Genomic DNA, 15,875 nt, shown 5'->3' with positions numbered 1-15,875 from the left:
GCATGGCTGAGTCAAATAGGAATCCTGACTTAATGAGGTGGTGATTAAAGAGCTCAGCCATGTGTTTCTTGTCAGTAACAACCACATCATCAACATTAAGGGACATGGGCAGCTGTGAGGAGGAGGGTTTATTCTCCAGGTCTTTAACCATTTTCCAGAACTTCTTGGTTAGACCCACAGAGAGAGAACTGCTCCTTAAAGTAACTAACTTTGGCCTTCCGGATAGCCTGAGTGCACTTATTTCTAATTTGCCTGAATGAGAGCCAGTCAGCTTGAGTATGTGTATGCCGAGCCTTTCGCCAAATGCAATTCTTGTGGTGGAATAACTCTGCCAGATCACGGTCGAACCAGGGGCTGAACCTGTTTTTAATTCTCATTTTCTTTATGTGGGCGTGTTTGTTAACAATACCAGTGAAAATATCCAAAAAGAAGGTCAAATTTACAGAGACCAGGTCATGAAGGAAGGCTTGCTCATTAAATGTTTTTAACATGCTACAGCTACCTCCCTGATCCCAACCTCAGCTCTACCTCCTGGACGTCAACACATGCACCATACATTACTACAGCTACCTCCCTGATCTCAACTCTACCCAGTGGACATCAACACATGCACCATACATTACTACAGATACCTCCCTGATCTCAACTCTACCCGGTGGACATCAACACATGCACCATACATTACTACAGCTACCTCCCTGATCTCAACTCTACCCAGTGGACATCAACACATGCACCATACATTACTACAGCTACCTCCCTGATCTCAACTCTACCCGGTGGACATCAACACACGCACCATACATTACTACAGCTACCTCCCTGATCTCAACTCTACCCGGTGGACATCAACACACGCACCATACATTACTACAGCTACCTCCCTGATCTCAACTCTACCCGGTGGACATCAACACATGCACCATACATTACTACAGCTACCTCCCTGATCTCAAGTCTACCTGGTGGACATCAACACATGCACCATACACGTCCAACAAAGGATTCTATGTATTGCATTCTGCGATAGGGCTGGAGCTATAGTCGCCATGGCAACATTCTTAAGTCCTCATTAGCATCCTCTTCATATCATGAACACAAATCTGTCTCTCAAATGGCACCCCCTTCCCTATGTAATGCACTAATTTGGACAGGAACCCAGTTAAAAGTAGTGCACTACATAGGGAAGAGAGTGCCATTTGGGACTCAAGCCCAAGTCTTTCATGTGAGATTTTAATGTAGAGCGCTATGTCAACAAACCGGCACAACCGCTTAAATGAGCATAGAACAAAAAGCCTTGGTCAGCTGCCAATCTTAACTGCTCAGAGTTGACCATCTATCCTGGAGCTGACTTCCTGCTAGGGCCCATATGTTAATGTAAGGCTGGGGAAACATTATTCAGGGTCAATTTCATCTCAAACATGCTTTAAATTGCATTTCAGCAGAGTCACACAGCAGATTGTTTGAGCGCGTTCCTTTGTGTGTATGTTCTGTGTGCCCATGTTTGCGTGCACATTCCTGTGTGTGTGTCTACATAGCTGTGGTGTTAGCTGATGTCAACCCGTGGCACCAGTGTTTGAGGAAGTGATTATTTAGTCAATATCTCTCTTGTCTTAGAGCAGCACTAAAATGTGTTGCTTGATATCAGAAATATTTGGAAGTGATTGTTGCCCCATGAACAGTAAATACGACAGCGGCCTGTAGTATTTCACAGAGATATACTTGTGTAATCAACCCTCAAGCAGAGTGTGTGTGTGTGTGTGTGTGTGTGTGTGTGTGTGTGTGTGTGTGTGTGTGTGTGTGTGTGTGTGTGTGTGTTTAGCCTTAAGGGTAAACAATACATCAACTGATGCGGTCACTGTTGAGAAATCAACTGAAACTCATTACGCAGCCAAACCCCTGAAGAGCTGTGTGTGTGTGTTTGTGTGTGTGTGCGTGCGCAGGATTGCTGTACCTCTGTATGTGAGTGTGTGTGTACAGAGTATCTATGCCTGCAGTGTGTTCCATACTGTACATGTCACGGTCCTGTCAGTGAGGAGCCTAAGGAGACTCCTAGACTCCTATCAACACAGCAGGAAACCACAAGGCCCTGTACTACACATTACTACAGGAGGACACCACAACCACAAGGCCCTGTACTACACCTCACTCCAGGAGGACACCACAACCACAAGGCTCTGTACCACACCTCACTCCAGGAGGACACCACAACCACAAGGCCCTGTACTACACAATACTTACTGGAGGACACCACAAGGCCCTGTACTACACAATACTACAGGAGAAAAGCACAACCACAAGGCCCTGTACTACACAACACTACAGGAGGACACCACAAGGCCCTGTACTACACAATACTACAGGAGAAAAGCACAACCACAAGGCCCTGTACTACACAACACTACTGGAGGACACCACAAGGCCCTGTACTACACAATACTACTGGAGAAAAGCACAACCACAAGGCCCTGTACTACACAACACTACTGGAGGACACCACAAGGCCCTGTACTACTAGTCAGAGGTAGAGCACTTGGGTCCTGGTCAGAGGTAGAACACTATGGGTCCTGGTCAGAGGTAGAGCACTATGGGTCCTGGTCAGAGGTAGAACACTATGGGTCCTGGTCAGAGGTAGAACACTATGGGTCCTGGTCAGAGGTAGAGCACTATGGGTCCTGGTCAGAGGTAGAGCACTATGGGTCCTGGTCAGAGGTAGAGCACTATGGGTCCTGGTCAGAGGTAGAGCACTATGGGTCCTGGTCAGAGGTAGAACACTATGGGTCCTGGTCAGAGGTAGAACACTATGGGTCCTGGTCAGAGGTAGAACACTATGGGTCCTGGTCAGAGGTAGAACACTATGGGTCCTGGTCAGAGGTAGAACACTATGGGTCCTGGTCAGAGGTAGAACACTATGGGTCCTGGTCAGAGGTAGAACACTATGGGTCCTGGTCAGAGGTAGAACACTATTGGTCCTGATCAGAGGTAGAACACTATGGGTCCTGGTCAGAGGTAGAGCACTATGGGTCCTGGTCAGAGGTAGAGCACTATGGGTCCTGGTCAGAGGTAGAGCACTATGGGTCCTGGTCAGAGGTAGAGCACTATGGGTCCTGGTCAGAGGTAGAGCACTATGGGTCCTGGTCAGAGGTAGAGCACTATGGGTCCTGGTCAGAGGTAGAGCACTATGGGTCCTGGTCAGAGGTAGAACACTATGGGTCCTGGTCAGAGGTAGAACACTATGGGTCCTGGTCAGAGGTAGAGCACTATGGGTCCTGGTCAGAGGTAGAGCACTATGGGTCCTGGTCAGAGGTAGAGCACTATGGGTCCTGGTCAGAGGTAGTGCACTATGGGTCCTGGTCAGAGGTAGAGCACTATGGGTCCTGGTCAGAGGTAGAACACTATGGGTCCTGGTCAGAGGTAGAGCACTATGGGTCCTGGTCAGAGGTAGAGCACTATGGGTCCTGGTCAGAGGTAGAACACTATGGGTCCTGGTCAGAGGTAGAACACTATGGGTCCTGATCAGAGGTAGAACACTATGGGTCCTGGTCAGAGGTAGAGCACTATGGGTCCTGGTCAGAGGTAGAGCACTATGGGTCCTGGTCAGAGGTAGAGCACTATGGGTCCTGGTCAGAGGTAGAGCACTATGGGTCCTGGTCAGAGGTAGAGCACTATGGGTCCTGGTCAGAGGTAGAGCACTATGGGTCCTGGTCAGAGGTAGAACACTATGGGTCCTGGTCAGAGGTAGAGCACTATGGGTCCTGGTCAGAGGTAGAGCACTATGGGTCCTGGTCAGAGGTAGAGCACTATGGGTCCTGGTCAGAGGTAGAGCACTATGGGTCCTGGTCAGAGGTAGAGCACTATGGGTCCTGGTCAGAGGTAGAGCACTATGGGTCCTGGTCAGAGGTAGAGCACTATGGGTCCTGGTCAGAGGTAGTGCACTATGGGTCCTGGTCAGAGGTAGAGCACTATGGGTCCTGGTCAGAGGTAGAACACTATGGGTCCTGGTCAGAGGTAGAGCACTATGGGTCCTGGTCAGAGGTAGAGCACTATGGGTCCTGGTCAGAGGTAGAACACTATGGGTCCTGGTCAGAGGTAGAGCACTATGGGTCCTGGTCAGAGGTAGAACACTATGGGTCCTGGTCAGAGGTAGAGCACTATGGGTCCTGGTCAGAGGTAGAACACTATGGGTCCTGGTCAGAGGTAGTGCACTATGGGTCCTGGTCAGAGGTAGAACACTATGGGTCATGGTCAGAGGTAAAGCACCACATAGGGAATAGGGTGCCATTTGGGACACATCCTGTGTTTTTGTGCTGTGAGAATGGCGTGGTTTCATTTAGACAGTAATGTGAGCATTAAGTGAGTGAAACAAATGAACAATCAACCAAACAAATGTTTTCTCCCAGTGCAAGGGCAATCTTTTGTTGTCCCTATTGACTGAATAGAGCCATATATCCCGGTTATAACCAAAAGCTCAGCCTGAGTGTGGGTGACAGCTCAAAAGTGACAGATGATGGGCCAAAGGTTAGGGATAAGAGGTTTGTGGTTCAGAGGGTGTGTGTGTGTGTGTGTGTGTGTGTGTGTGTGTGTGTGTGTGTGTGTGTGTGTGTGTGTGTGTGTGCGAGCGCAAGTTTGATAGCATGTTGGAGAGAATCGGCTCTAGCAAAGCTAAGCAGAGAATGACAGATCTACAAATCGTCAGGCATCCTAACTTCAACTTGAGAATACATTTAAACTAGTCTCCCATTGACGTCAATGCATGACTAAGTGAAAATGTGACTTAAGTGAAAGACATGATTCACCCCCATGTGAAGAAGATTAGCCCATTTGTGCCGTGCCTTCCTCAGGCTCATCGTCTTGTGAAGTTACACTGAGTCTGGCTGAGTGTGCGATTGGATTTGATAATGATGGAAACTCCCTCCAGCCAATAGTTACACCAATCCTTATATGTCCATGACGGGTAGAGCAAGTGCACACTTCAGGAGAAGGGATGAGAATTGGGATACAGCATCTATATTGGGGGGGATAGCTGCGCAGCGCTAATAGGTCAACAGGTCAGGGGTTAGAGGTCAAGGGTCAGGGTGAAAGGTGAGAGGTTACCGTGAGGGGAAGTCGGTCATGAAAAGCTCTGGGACCAGCTCCTGAAGGGGGACAGGCTGGTCGGGGTGCTGGGGACACACTATGTACTCCTGGCCCATGGCAGCGATCACACAGTCCTCCATGTTGAAGAAGTGCCCTCCTCTTCCTCCCCCTTTTTCTCTGCCTAGCGGTGGGATAATCAGACCAAAAGATAAAGTTGACTTCAGAGTGCAAACTCTGTTTCACAGCAGTCCCATTACAAAACCAATATTATATGTTGATTTCAAATCAAATCACATTTTATTGGTCACATACACATGGTTAGCAGATGTTATTGCGAGTGTAGCGAAATGCTTGTGCTTCTAGTTCCGACAGTGCAGCAATATCTAACATGTAATCTAACAATTCCACAACAACTACCTAATACACACAAATCTAAGTAAAGGAATGGAATAAGAATAAGAATATATACATATACATATATGGATGAGCAATGACAGAGCTGCAAAGGCAAGATGCAATAGAAGGTATCAAATACAATATATACATATGAGATGAGCAATGTAAGATATGTAAACATTATTAAAGTGGCATAATTAAAGTGACTAGTGATCCATTTATTAAAGTGGCCAATGATTTCAAGTCTGTATGTAGGCAGCAGCCTCTCTGTGTTAGTGATGGCTGTTAAACAGTCTAATGGCCTTGAGATAGAAGCTGTTTCCAGCCTCTCTGTCCCAGCTTTGATGCCCCTGTACTGACCTCGCCTTCTGGATGGTAGCAGGGTGAACAGGCAGTGACAGGTGGTTATTATCCTTGATGATCTTTTTGGCCTTCCTGTCACATCGGGTGCTGTAGGTGTCCTGTAGGGCAGGTAGTTTGCCCCTGGTTGTGGGCGGTGCAGTTGCCATGTGCCTTCTTCACCACACTGTGTGGGTGGACCATTTCAGATTGTCCATGATGTGTACGTCGAGGAACTTAATACTTTCCACCTTCTCCACTACTGTCCCGTCGCTGATGGATAGGGGGTTGCTCCCTCTGCTGTTTCCTGAAGACAACGATCATCTCCTTTGTTTCGTTGACACCACACTCCGAGTGCCCTCACCTCGTCCCTGTAGGCTGTCTCGTCGTTGTTGGTAATCAAGCCTACTACTGTTGTGTCGTCTGCAAACTTGATGATTGAGTTGGAGGCGTGCATGGCCACGGAGTCATGGGTGAACAGGGAATAGAGGGGGCTGAGCACACACCCTTGTGGGGCCCCAGTTTTGAGGATCAGCGAAGTGGAGATGTTACCTACCCTCACCACCCGGAGGCGGCCCGTCAGGAAGTCCAGGACCCAATTGCACAGGGGGGGTTGAGACCCAGGGCATCAAGCTTAATAATGAGCTTAGAGGGTACTATGGTGTTGAATGCTGAGCTATAGTCAACGAACAGCATTCTTACATAGGTATTCCTCTTGTCCAGATGGGATAGGGCAGTGTGATGGCGATTGCATCGTCTGTGGACCTATTGAAGTGCGTCTAGGGTGACAGGTAAGGTGGAGGTGATATGATCCTTGACTAGTCTCTCAAAGCACTTCATGATGACAGAAGTGAGTGCTACGGGGCGATAGTCATTTAGTTTAGTTGCCTTCTTGGGTACAGGAACAATGGTGGTCATCTTGAAGCATGTGGGGACAGCAGACTGGGACAGGGAGAGATTGAATATGTCCGTAAACACACCAGCCAGCTGGTCTGTGCATGCTCTGAGAACACGGCTAGGGATGCTGTCTGGGCCAGGAGCCTTGTGAGGGTTAACACGTTTAAATGTCTTACTCACATCGGTCACGGAGAAGGAGAGCCCACAGTACTTGGTAGCGGGTCGCGTCGGTGGCACTGTATTATCCTCAAAGCGGGCAAAGAAGGTGTTTAGTTTGTCTGGAAGCAAGACATCGGTGTCCCTAACGTGGCTGGTTTTCCTTTTGTAGTCCGTGATTGTCTGTAGAACCTGCCACATACGTCTCGTGTCTGAGCCGTTGAATTGCAACTCCACTTTGTCTCTATACTGACATTTCGCTTGATTGATTGCCTTGCGGAGGGAATAACTACACTTTTTGTATTTGGGCATATTCCCAGTCACCTTTCCATGATTAAATGCGGTGGTTTGCGCTTTCAGTTTTGCGCGAATTCCGCTATCTATCCACAGTTTCTGGTTAGGGTAGGTTTTAATAGTCACAGTATGCCACTATACTTCCTTATAAACTCACTCACCGAATCAGCGTATACGTCGATATTATTGTCTGAGGCTACCCAGAACATATCCCAGTCCGCGTGATCGAAATAATCTTGAAGCGTGGATTCCGATTGGTCAGACCAGCGTTGAATAGTCCTTAGCACGGGTACATCATGTTTGAGTTTCTGCCTATAGGACGGGAGGAGCAAAATGGAGTCGTGGTCAAATTTGTCGAAAGGAGGGCAGGGGAGGGCCTGTATGCATTGCGGAAGTTAGAGTAGCAGTGATCCAGGGTTTTTCTAGCGCGAGTGCTACAGTTAATATGCTGGTAGAATTTAGGTAGCCTTGTTCTCAAATTTGCTTTGTTAAAATCCCCAGCTACAATAAATGCAGCCTCAGGATATATGGTTTCCAGTTTGCATAAAGTCCAGTAAAGTTCCTTGAGGGCCGTCGTGGTATCGGCTTAAGGGGGGATATACACGGCTGTGACCGTAACCGACAAGAATTCTCTTGGGAGATAATACGGTCGGCATTTGATTGTAAGGAATTCTAGGTCAGGTGAACAAAAGGACTTGAGTTCCTGTATGTTGTTCCAATTACACCATGAGTTGTTAATCATGAAACATACACCCTTGCCCTCTTCTTCCCGGAGAGATGGTGGCTGTACCGACTCCGACAGCATATCCCAAGAGAGCCATGTTTCCGTGAAACAGAGTATGTTACAATCCCTGGTGTCTCTCTGGAAAGCAACTCTTGCCCTAATTTCGTATACCTAGTTATCTAGAGACTGGACATTAGCGAGTAATATACTTGGAAGCGGTGGGTGGTGTGCTCTGAAGTCTGACCTGAAGACTGCTCGGTCTACCTCTTCTCTGGTGGCGTTGTTTTGGGTTGGCCTCTGGAATCAGTTCAAATGCCCTGGGTGGTTCGGACAAAGGATCCGCTTTGGGAAAGTTGTATTCCTGGTAAGTTGACGTCGCTCTGATATCCAATAGTTCTTCCCGGCTGTATGTAATAACACTTAAGATTTTCCGGGCTAACAATGTAAGAAATATTACATAAAAAACAAAATAATGCAAAGTTTCCTAAGGACTAGAAGCGAGGCAGCCCTCTATCGGCGCCATCTTGAGGTCATTTATAAAACATAGGTGCTCATGCATGCTTATAACAAGTAATAATAGATTATAAGGGTATGCTTGCACTAAAGCAAATCAATGTTTTAGTGCTTAATGTCCGCATTGATTGGGTTTAATTTAAAAACTTTTGCAATAGCCCCTAGACATTCCATCAGAAGTTGACTGTATATTGGCCCACCCTACCTTCTCCTCCTCTTCTCCCAGCTCCAGTCCCCCTGGTTGGGGGTTCCCCCAGACCCCCAGGTCCCTGGTTCTGTCTGATCATGGAGGAACACTGGGGACAGGGGGCGTACTGCTCAATCAATCGGGTCCCATCACTCTCACTGGCCGTCAAGGCTAAAGGAGGGCAGATGACACAGAGAGATACAGAAAGTCACATGGTCTGGTGGAGCCTGGCCGTCAGGCCTAAAGGAGGACAGATGACACAGAGAGATACAGAAAGTCACATGGTCTGGTGGAGTCTGGCCGTCAGGTCTAAAGGAGGACAGATGACACAGAGATACAGAAAGTCACATGGTCTGGTGGAGTCCGGTCTAGCGGTAGTGCAGCCCACTCCGGACTACAAACGTCCCTAAAGGTCAAACGTCAAAGCCCTGACTCCACTACTTTCCTTGTTGTCTTAACCGATTCTCATCAGTCTCCCTGTGTCATGTTATTTCTGATAATCTCTACCTTAAAACGGAATGTTTCCATGGATCCTTCTTACCTTCTGCTATGAGACTTAACAGGAACATGCATTCTCAAAATGCATACTACCGTGCTCCGGGCACGCAAGTTGGAGCACGGGAGGGTTGGAGTGTGAGTCCTAATCAAAGTATGGCAAACGGAGCACGGAGGGCACTTCTCGAAAGCGTACTCTGTTTGTACATATTTTTAAGCATCAATACAAGATTCAATGGAAAGTATGCACAGGAATATGATGAAACCGCGTAAAACAAACGACGCAAAATGTTTTGAAATCAATTGAGCCCATTATTTGAGCTGAAGCGAGAGAAAATAAACTCAGACTCTCATATGTTGCCTGACTACAATATTTAATCTTGATACATTAATAAATACATTTTGGCATGTTAACCTGCCTACACTAACCACTGTGGATGGATGGCAAGCCCATAGTAAGTCAATAAGGGCTAGCTACTACTGTTAGCTAGCTATGTAGATAGCCACAAAGAATTGACAGCTAGCTAACCACAAATAATTTACATATACCTTGCATAACATTAGTTTTATGTTTGTATACACTAGTGTAACATAAGGGTGTATACACTAGTGTAACATAACATCATTTATGCCTGTTAAACTATCTGGTTAGCTAGATTATTACAATTCACATATAGCTAGCTGATAATTGTGAAGTAAAACGTTTGCTTTGGGTATATCTTGTTTGGTCTCTTTTGTCATTGTCCTGGCTGGAAGAAGGGTCAGTGAATGGGGAGGTGCAGCGTGAGGTAATACAGTAGGGGGAGGGCTTCTCAAATGGAACGTTTTATGCGTTCTCCACTCTCGTCCAAACAAGAACGTACTTAAGAGAACATCCTTGGAGAACACACTCGGAGCATGAGTGTGGAGCACGGTAGTAAGCATATTGAGAAACACCCTGAGTTTTTACACTGCACCAAATACCCTAGTTTCGTACTCCTAATTATCCGTACACCTCTGAAGATTCCTCACACCGTTGCCACTCAGAAGATCTACAGCCTTTTATCTGTCAACACTCAAAAGCAGCTTTATCCCCCGACTGTTTGATAACAGGAACACGAGGTGTGAACACCCGTCAGTGGGGACCAAAGTGTAATGATGTACGCTGAGAGTTCAGGGAGTGAATACATTTAATAAATAAATGAACAAAACAAGAAACACAAACAGCGCACCAACATGAAACAGGAACAATGACGCCTGGGGAAGAAACCAAAGGGAGTGACATATAAAGGGCAGGTAATCAAGGAGGTGATGGAGTCCAGGTGAGTGTCATTATGCGAGTAACACTGGTGACAGGTGTGCGCCCTAACGAGCAGCCTGGTGACCTAGAGGCCGGAGAGGGAGACCATGTGACACAAAGGTCCTGACTGAGTCCAGCATACAACATGAAGTTGAAGTCATTGAAGAGGTGTTGCTTTTTATGTATGTACTGTGTATGTACTGTGTATGTACTGTGTATTTACTGTTGGTGTATGTATTGGTGCAATCAAACTTGCCCTTTAGGGAAAATAATTGATGATCTTATTTTATAAAAAGAAAGAGGATATAAAGCAGTGTACTGTGCGCACAGAGACAGGCGCACAGAGACAGGCGCACAGAGACAGGTGCACACCAACAGACTGAGTCGTAATTAACTTGAGACATAACTGGATGTTGAGAAATAACTTTCCGTATTTATGCTGCAGTAGTTTATGTGTCGGGGGGCTAGGGTCAGTCTGTTACATCTGGAGTATTCTCTTGTCTTATCCGGTGTCCTGTGTGAATTTAAATATGCTCTCTCTAATTCTCTCTTTCTCACTTTCTTTCTTTCTCTCGGAGGACCTGAGCCCTAGAACCATGCCTCATGACTACCTGGCATGATGACTCCTTGCTGACCCCAGTCCACCTGGCCATGCTGCTGCTCCAGTTTCAACTGTTCTGCCTGCGGCTACGGAACCCTGACCTGTTCACCGGACGTGCTTGTTGCACCCTCGACAACTACTATGATTATTATTATTTGACCATGCTGGTCATTTATGAACATTTTAACATCTTGACCATGTTCTGTTATAATATCCACCCGGCACAGCCAGAAGAGGACTGGCCACCCCTCATAGCCTGGTTCCTCTCTATGTTTTTGGACTTTCTAGGGAGTTTTTCCTAGGTATTTTTTCCTAGCCACCGTGCTTCTTTCACATGCATTGCTTGCTGTTTGGGGTTTTAGGCTGGGTTTCTGTACAGCACTTTGAGATTTCAGCTGATATACGAAGGGCTATATAAATACATTTGATTTGATTTGATTTACATGACTCTGACACGTATGAATCACCAGTCGGGCCCTGTACCCATGTAAATATAGACATTCTGAATGACTATAGACATTCTGAATGACTATAGACATTCTGAATCAACGTTAATTACTCATAAATATGAATGCATGCACACACACAGATCACAGCACACCCACCATGCTGACCAGTCTGCTAACTGCTGTGATTTGACAGGTAATCTATAAGCAGCATCAGGAGTTTAATGTGGACTAATGACTGAATCATCAACACTCCACTGTGTTAAAGCTGCATTTAAAAGACACAATCTGCTATTTTAATTAACATGACGATTAAGCAGCAGGAAATATGACAGACTTTGGCTGTTATGCTGAGTTAGGGGAAGCAGACAGACAGACAGACAGACAGACAGACAGACAGACAGACAGACAGACAGACAGACAGACAGACAGACAGACAGACACAGACAGAGACAGAGACAGAGACAGACAGAGACAGACAGACAGACAGACAGACAGACAGACAGAACTGTCTCTATTCCTTTGAAAAACCTTTTTTGTATAACGTTTACTGTTCATTTTTTATTGTTTATTATAGTTTTTTTATTATCCATTTCACTTGCTTTGGCAATGTAAACATATGTTCCCCATGCCAATAAAGCCCTTTGAATTGAAAGAGAAAGAAACCTCACCAGGGAACCACTGTTCGATGAGGGAATTGACATGGTCCGTAATGAAGGCCATGGCTGAAAAATCCCTGGTCTCTGATTGGCAAATGATCTTGATGCCCCCGCTTTTCTTCCTCTTCCAGTTGACATCAGTCGATTCCACACTGCCAAGGGAGGTCGGGAGAGAGGGAAGAAGAGAGGGAAAGAGGGAAGGAGGGAGAGAGGGATGTAGGGAGGGAAGTCGGTAGTGAGAGAGGGAGGGAAGTAGGTAGTGAGAGAGGGAGGGAAGGAAGTAGGTAGTGAGAGTGGGAGAGAAGTAGGTAGTGAGAGGGAGAGAAGTAGGTAGTGAGAGGGAGAGAAGTAGGTAGTGAGAGTGGGAGGGAAGTAGGTAGTGAGAGGGAGAGAAGTAGGTAGTGAGAGTGGGAGAGAAGTAGGTAGTGAGAGGGAGAGAAGTAGGTAGTGAGAGTGGGAGAGAAGTAGGTAGTGAGAGGGAGAGAAGTAGGTAGTGAGAGGGAGAGAAGTAGGTAGTGAGAGTGGGAGGGAAGGAAGTAGGTAGTGAGAGGGAGAGAGAAGTAGGTAGTGAGAGAGGGAAGGAAGTAGGTAGTGAGAGGGAGAGAGAAGTAGGTAGTGAGAGAGGGAAGGAGAGAGGGAAGTAGGTAGTGAGAGGGAGAGAAGTAGGTAGTGAGAGGGAGAGAAGTAGGTAGTGAGAGAGGGAGAGAGGGAGGGAAGAAAGGAGGAAGGGAAGGAGAGAGGGAAGTAGGTAGTGAGAGAGGGAGGGAAGTAGGTAGTGAGAGAGGGAGGGAAGTAGGTAGTGAGAGAGGGAGGGAAGTAGGTAGTGAGAGAGGGAGGGAAGTAGGTAGTGAGGGAGGGAAGGAGAGAGGGAAGTAGGTAGTGAGAGAGGGAGGGAAGTAGGTAGTGAGGGAGGGAAGGAGAGAGGGAAGTAGGTAGTGAGAGAGGGAGGGAAGTAGGTAGTGAGGGAGGGAAGGAGAGAGGGAAGTAGGTAGTGAGAGAGGGAGGGAAGTAGGTAGTGAGAGAGGGAGGGAAGTAGGTAGTGAGAGAGGGAGGGAAGTAGGTAGTGAGAGAGGGAGGGAAGTAGGTAGTGAGAGAGGGAGGGAAGTAGGTAGTGAGAGAGGGAGGGAAGTAGGTAGTGATGGAGGGAGGGAAGTAGGTAGTGAGGGAGGGAAGGCGAAGTTGTAGAGGGTGCATGTCAATAGTCTAAAGTGTCTACCTGTCATCTCCTTGTATCCTTTCCTCCATCTGAACTGAGAGGTATAGATCAAAGTTAATGATCAGATACGTCTCAACAATTGTCACCCAACCTGTGCTTTCAGATAAACACAGGGGCAACAATTTTGTAGAGCCTAAAGCATTGTGCAAAGTACAACAATACTGTAAACATCATAATGTTGCAGTGTGATTTCATTTGAAACTTTTCTTCTTCAACAATGTGCATTATAAAAGGAGAATTATTTAACTACAGTTTAGTGAACTGAGCAATACATAAATAGATACCTCTTTATAACGCACATGAAGAATTTAAACAAATTAAATCACGCTGCCAGATTATAATTTGGTTTATGGTCATTTTTGCACTTTACACAATGCTTTTACGGCACGAAAAACGTCACCCCCAGTCTGCTATTCAATTTAACAGAGGGCTTGAGGTTTGCAGATGACCTCAAGTTGATCTTCAAATAAAATCCTGTGCAACTATAACAGACTTACTGAAGGGCTGGTTTCTCAGACCCAGAGAAGTCTATTCCTGGACAAGAAAATCACTTGGAGATTCTCCATTATGCTTTTTAGTCATGACTAGTAGTTGGCTTAAAGGGGAAGTTCAGGATTTGACTACTTGATGACTAGTCAGAAAGTATTCTATGGGCCAGCTAAAGTTAGCTGAAATTTGTGGTGGTGGTTTAAACCGGACCATTGATTACATCCTGGCTTCAAAACTACTTTCAGGGTGAAGATATTTCTGACATAAAGTTGTAAACTACTGAACTTACCCTTTAATCCGTGCCCAAGAAACAGGTCCTTAGTGACCTCAAAATGCGACAACGTAAACAATTAAGTTGATAACATAATAATACAAATGTTAACACAAAAAAATGCAACAACGTAGAAGAAAGGAGTTGAGAGTCCCCACACTATGTTCCCAGATGTGTTCTCTAAAGGCACTGTGGTCTCTAAAGGCGCTGTGTTCTCTAAAGGCGCTGTGTTCTCTAAAGGCGCTGTGTTCTCTAAAGGCGCTGTGTTCTCTAAAGGCGCTGTGTTCTCTAAAGGTGCTGTGTTCTCTAAAGGTGCTGTGTTCTCTAAAGGTGCTGTGTTCTCTAAAGGCGCTGTGTTCTCTAAAGGTGCTGTGTTCTCTAAAGGCGCTTGGGTCTCTAAAGGTGCTGTGTTCTCTAAATGCGCTTGGGTCCCTAAAGGTGCTGTGTTCTCTAAAGGCGCTTGGGTCTCTAAAAGCGCTTGGGTCTCTAAAGGCGCTTGGGTCTCTAAAGGCGCTGTGGTCTCTAAGGGTGCTGTGGTCTCTAAAGGTGCTGTGGTCTCTAAAGGCGCTTGGGTCTCTAAAGGCGCTTGGGTCTCTAAAGGCGCTTGGGTCCCTAAAGGTGCTGTGTTCTCTAAAGGCGCTGTGTTCTCTAAAGGCGCTGTGTTCTCTAAAGGCGCTGTGTTCTCTAAAAGTGCTGTGGCCTCTAAAAGTGCTGTGGCCTCTAAAAGTGCTGTGGCCTCTAAAGGCGCTTGGGTCTCTAAAGGCGCTTGGGTCTCTAAAGGCGCTGTGGTCTCTAAAGGTGCTGTGGTCTCTAAAGGTGCTGTGGTCTCTAAAGGTGCTGTGGTCTCTAAGGGTGCTGTGGTCTCTAAAGGTGCTGTGGTCTCTAAAGGCGCTTGGGTCTCTAAAGGCGCTTGGGTCCCTAAAGGTGCTGTGTTCTCTAAAGGCGCTTGGGTCTCTAAAGGCGCTGTGTTCTCTAAAGGTGCTTGGGTCTCTAAAGGCGCTGTGTTCTCTAAAGGCGCTTGGGTCTCTAAAGGCGCTGTGTTCTCTAAAGGTGCTTGGGTCTCTAAAGGCGCTGTGTTCTCTAAAGGCGCTGTGTTCTCTAAAGGTGCTGTGTTCTCTAAAGGTGCTGTGGCCTCTAAAGGTGCTGTGGTCTCTAAAGGCGCTTGGGTCTCTAAAGGCGCTTGGGTCCCTAAAGGTGCTGTGGTCTCTAAAGGCGCTGTGGTCTCTAAAGGTTATTTGTTCTCCAAAGGTTCTTTGTTCTATAAAGGTTATTTGAAAGTGTCCCTCTGCTGAAGGTACTGTATGGGCTAACTAAGAGCCTTAGAACCTACTGACAACACTCAGATGTACAGGTGCACTTTTCAGAGATATCATTAGGTACGGGTATTCGTAATAATATTTTATCATAGCATGTTTCATTAGAGAAAGTATCTCAATATGCACACTGTTTTAGGAAATATACCAGTAATAATGTGTAAGTAATTTTATGTAGCACTTTAAACTCTTTCTCTAATAATTACACAATGAAGCACATAAGAGTACATGTGCATTTTTTAAAGACACATCATTAGGTGCCTGGCTAATTAGCCCTGTATGCAATGCTGAGCCAGCTCTGGGTTTGATTAATTAGGCCTGCTCGTTTAGCGTTTAGCCGGGTGGAGACACACAGCTGTGGTTTGGCATGCTTCCTGACGGATGACAAATCTACACCTTGTTGTAAAAGGTGCTATACAGTAAGGAATACAGTATTTATTTACCTAACAGTGGGCCAAATCCTAATCTCGTTCCCAGACACTTTCGCCCAAATGAGCGAAGACTAACGCGTCAAACTTAGCCTT

The 15,875-nt window shown here is 46.4% G+C and overlaps 1 protein-coding gene across 1 annotated transcript in view; it reads right to left on the bottom strand.

Moving 5' to 3' along the window:
- LOC115203470 (leucine-rich repeat serine/threonine-protein kinase 1) overlaps positions 1 to 15,875 on the bottom strand; it is a 121,921-nt gene that overhangs the window by 47,567 nt on the left and 58,479 nt on the right. Inside the window, exons 23-25 of the mRNA XM_029768168.1 lie at positions 12,075 to 12,214; positions 8,601 to 8,753; positions 5,095 to 5,257 (exon numbers count right to left, since the gene is read on the bottom strand). Of these exons, the coding sequence (XP_029624028.1) occupies positions 5,095 to 5,257; positions 8,601 to 8,753; positions 12,075 to 12,214 (456 nt within the window). The remainder of the gene's footprint in view (positions 1 to 5,094; positions 5,258 to 8,600; positions 8,754 to 12,074; positions 12,215 to 15,875) is intronic.

This window comes from Salmo trutta, chromosome 12 (assembly GCF_901001165.1).
Source record: "Salmo trutta chromosome 12, fSalTru1.1, whole genome shotgun sequence".
NCBI classification, from domain to species: domain Eukaryota; kingdom Metazoa; phylum Chordata; class Actinopteri; order Salmoniformes; family Salmonidae; genus Salmo; species Salmo trutta.
The sequence above is the reverse complement of the archived record's forward strand: the minus strand, read 5'-3'. Positions and strand labels throughout refer to the sequence as shown.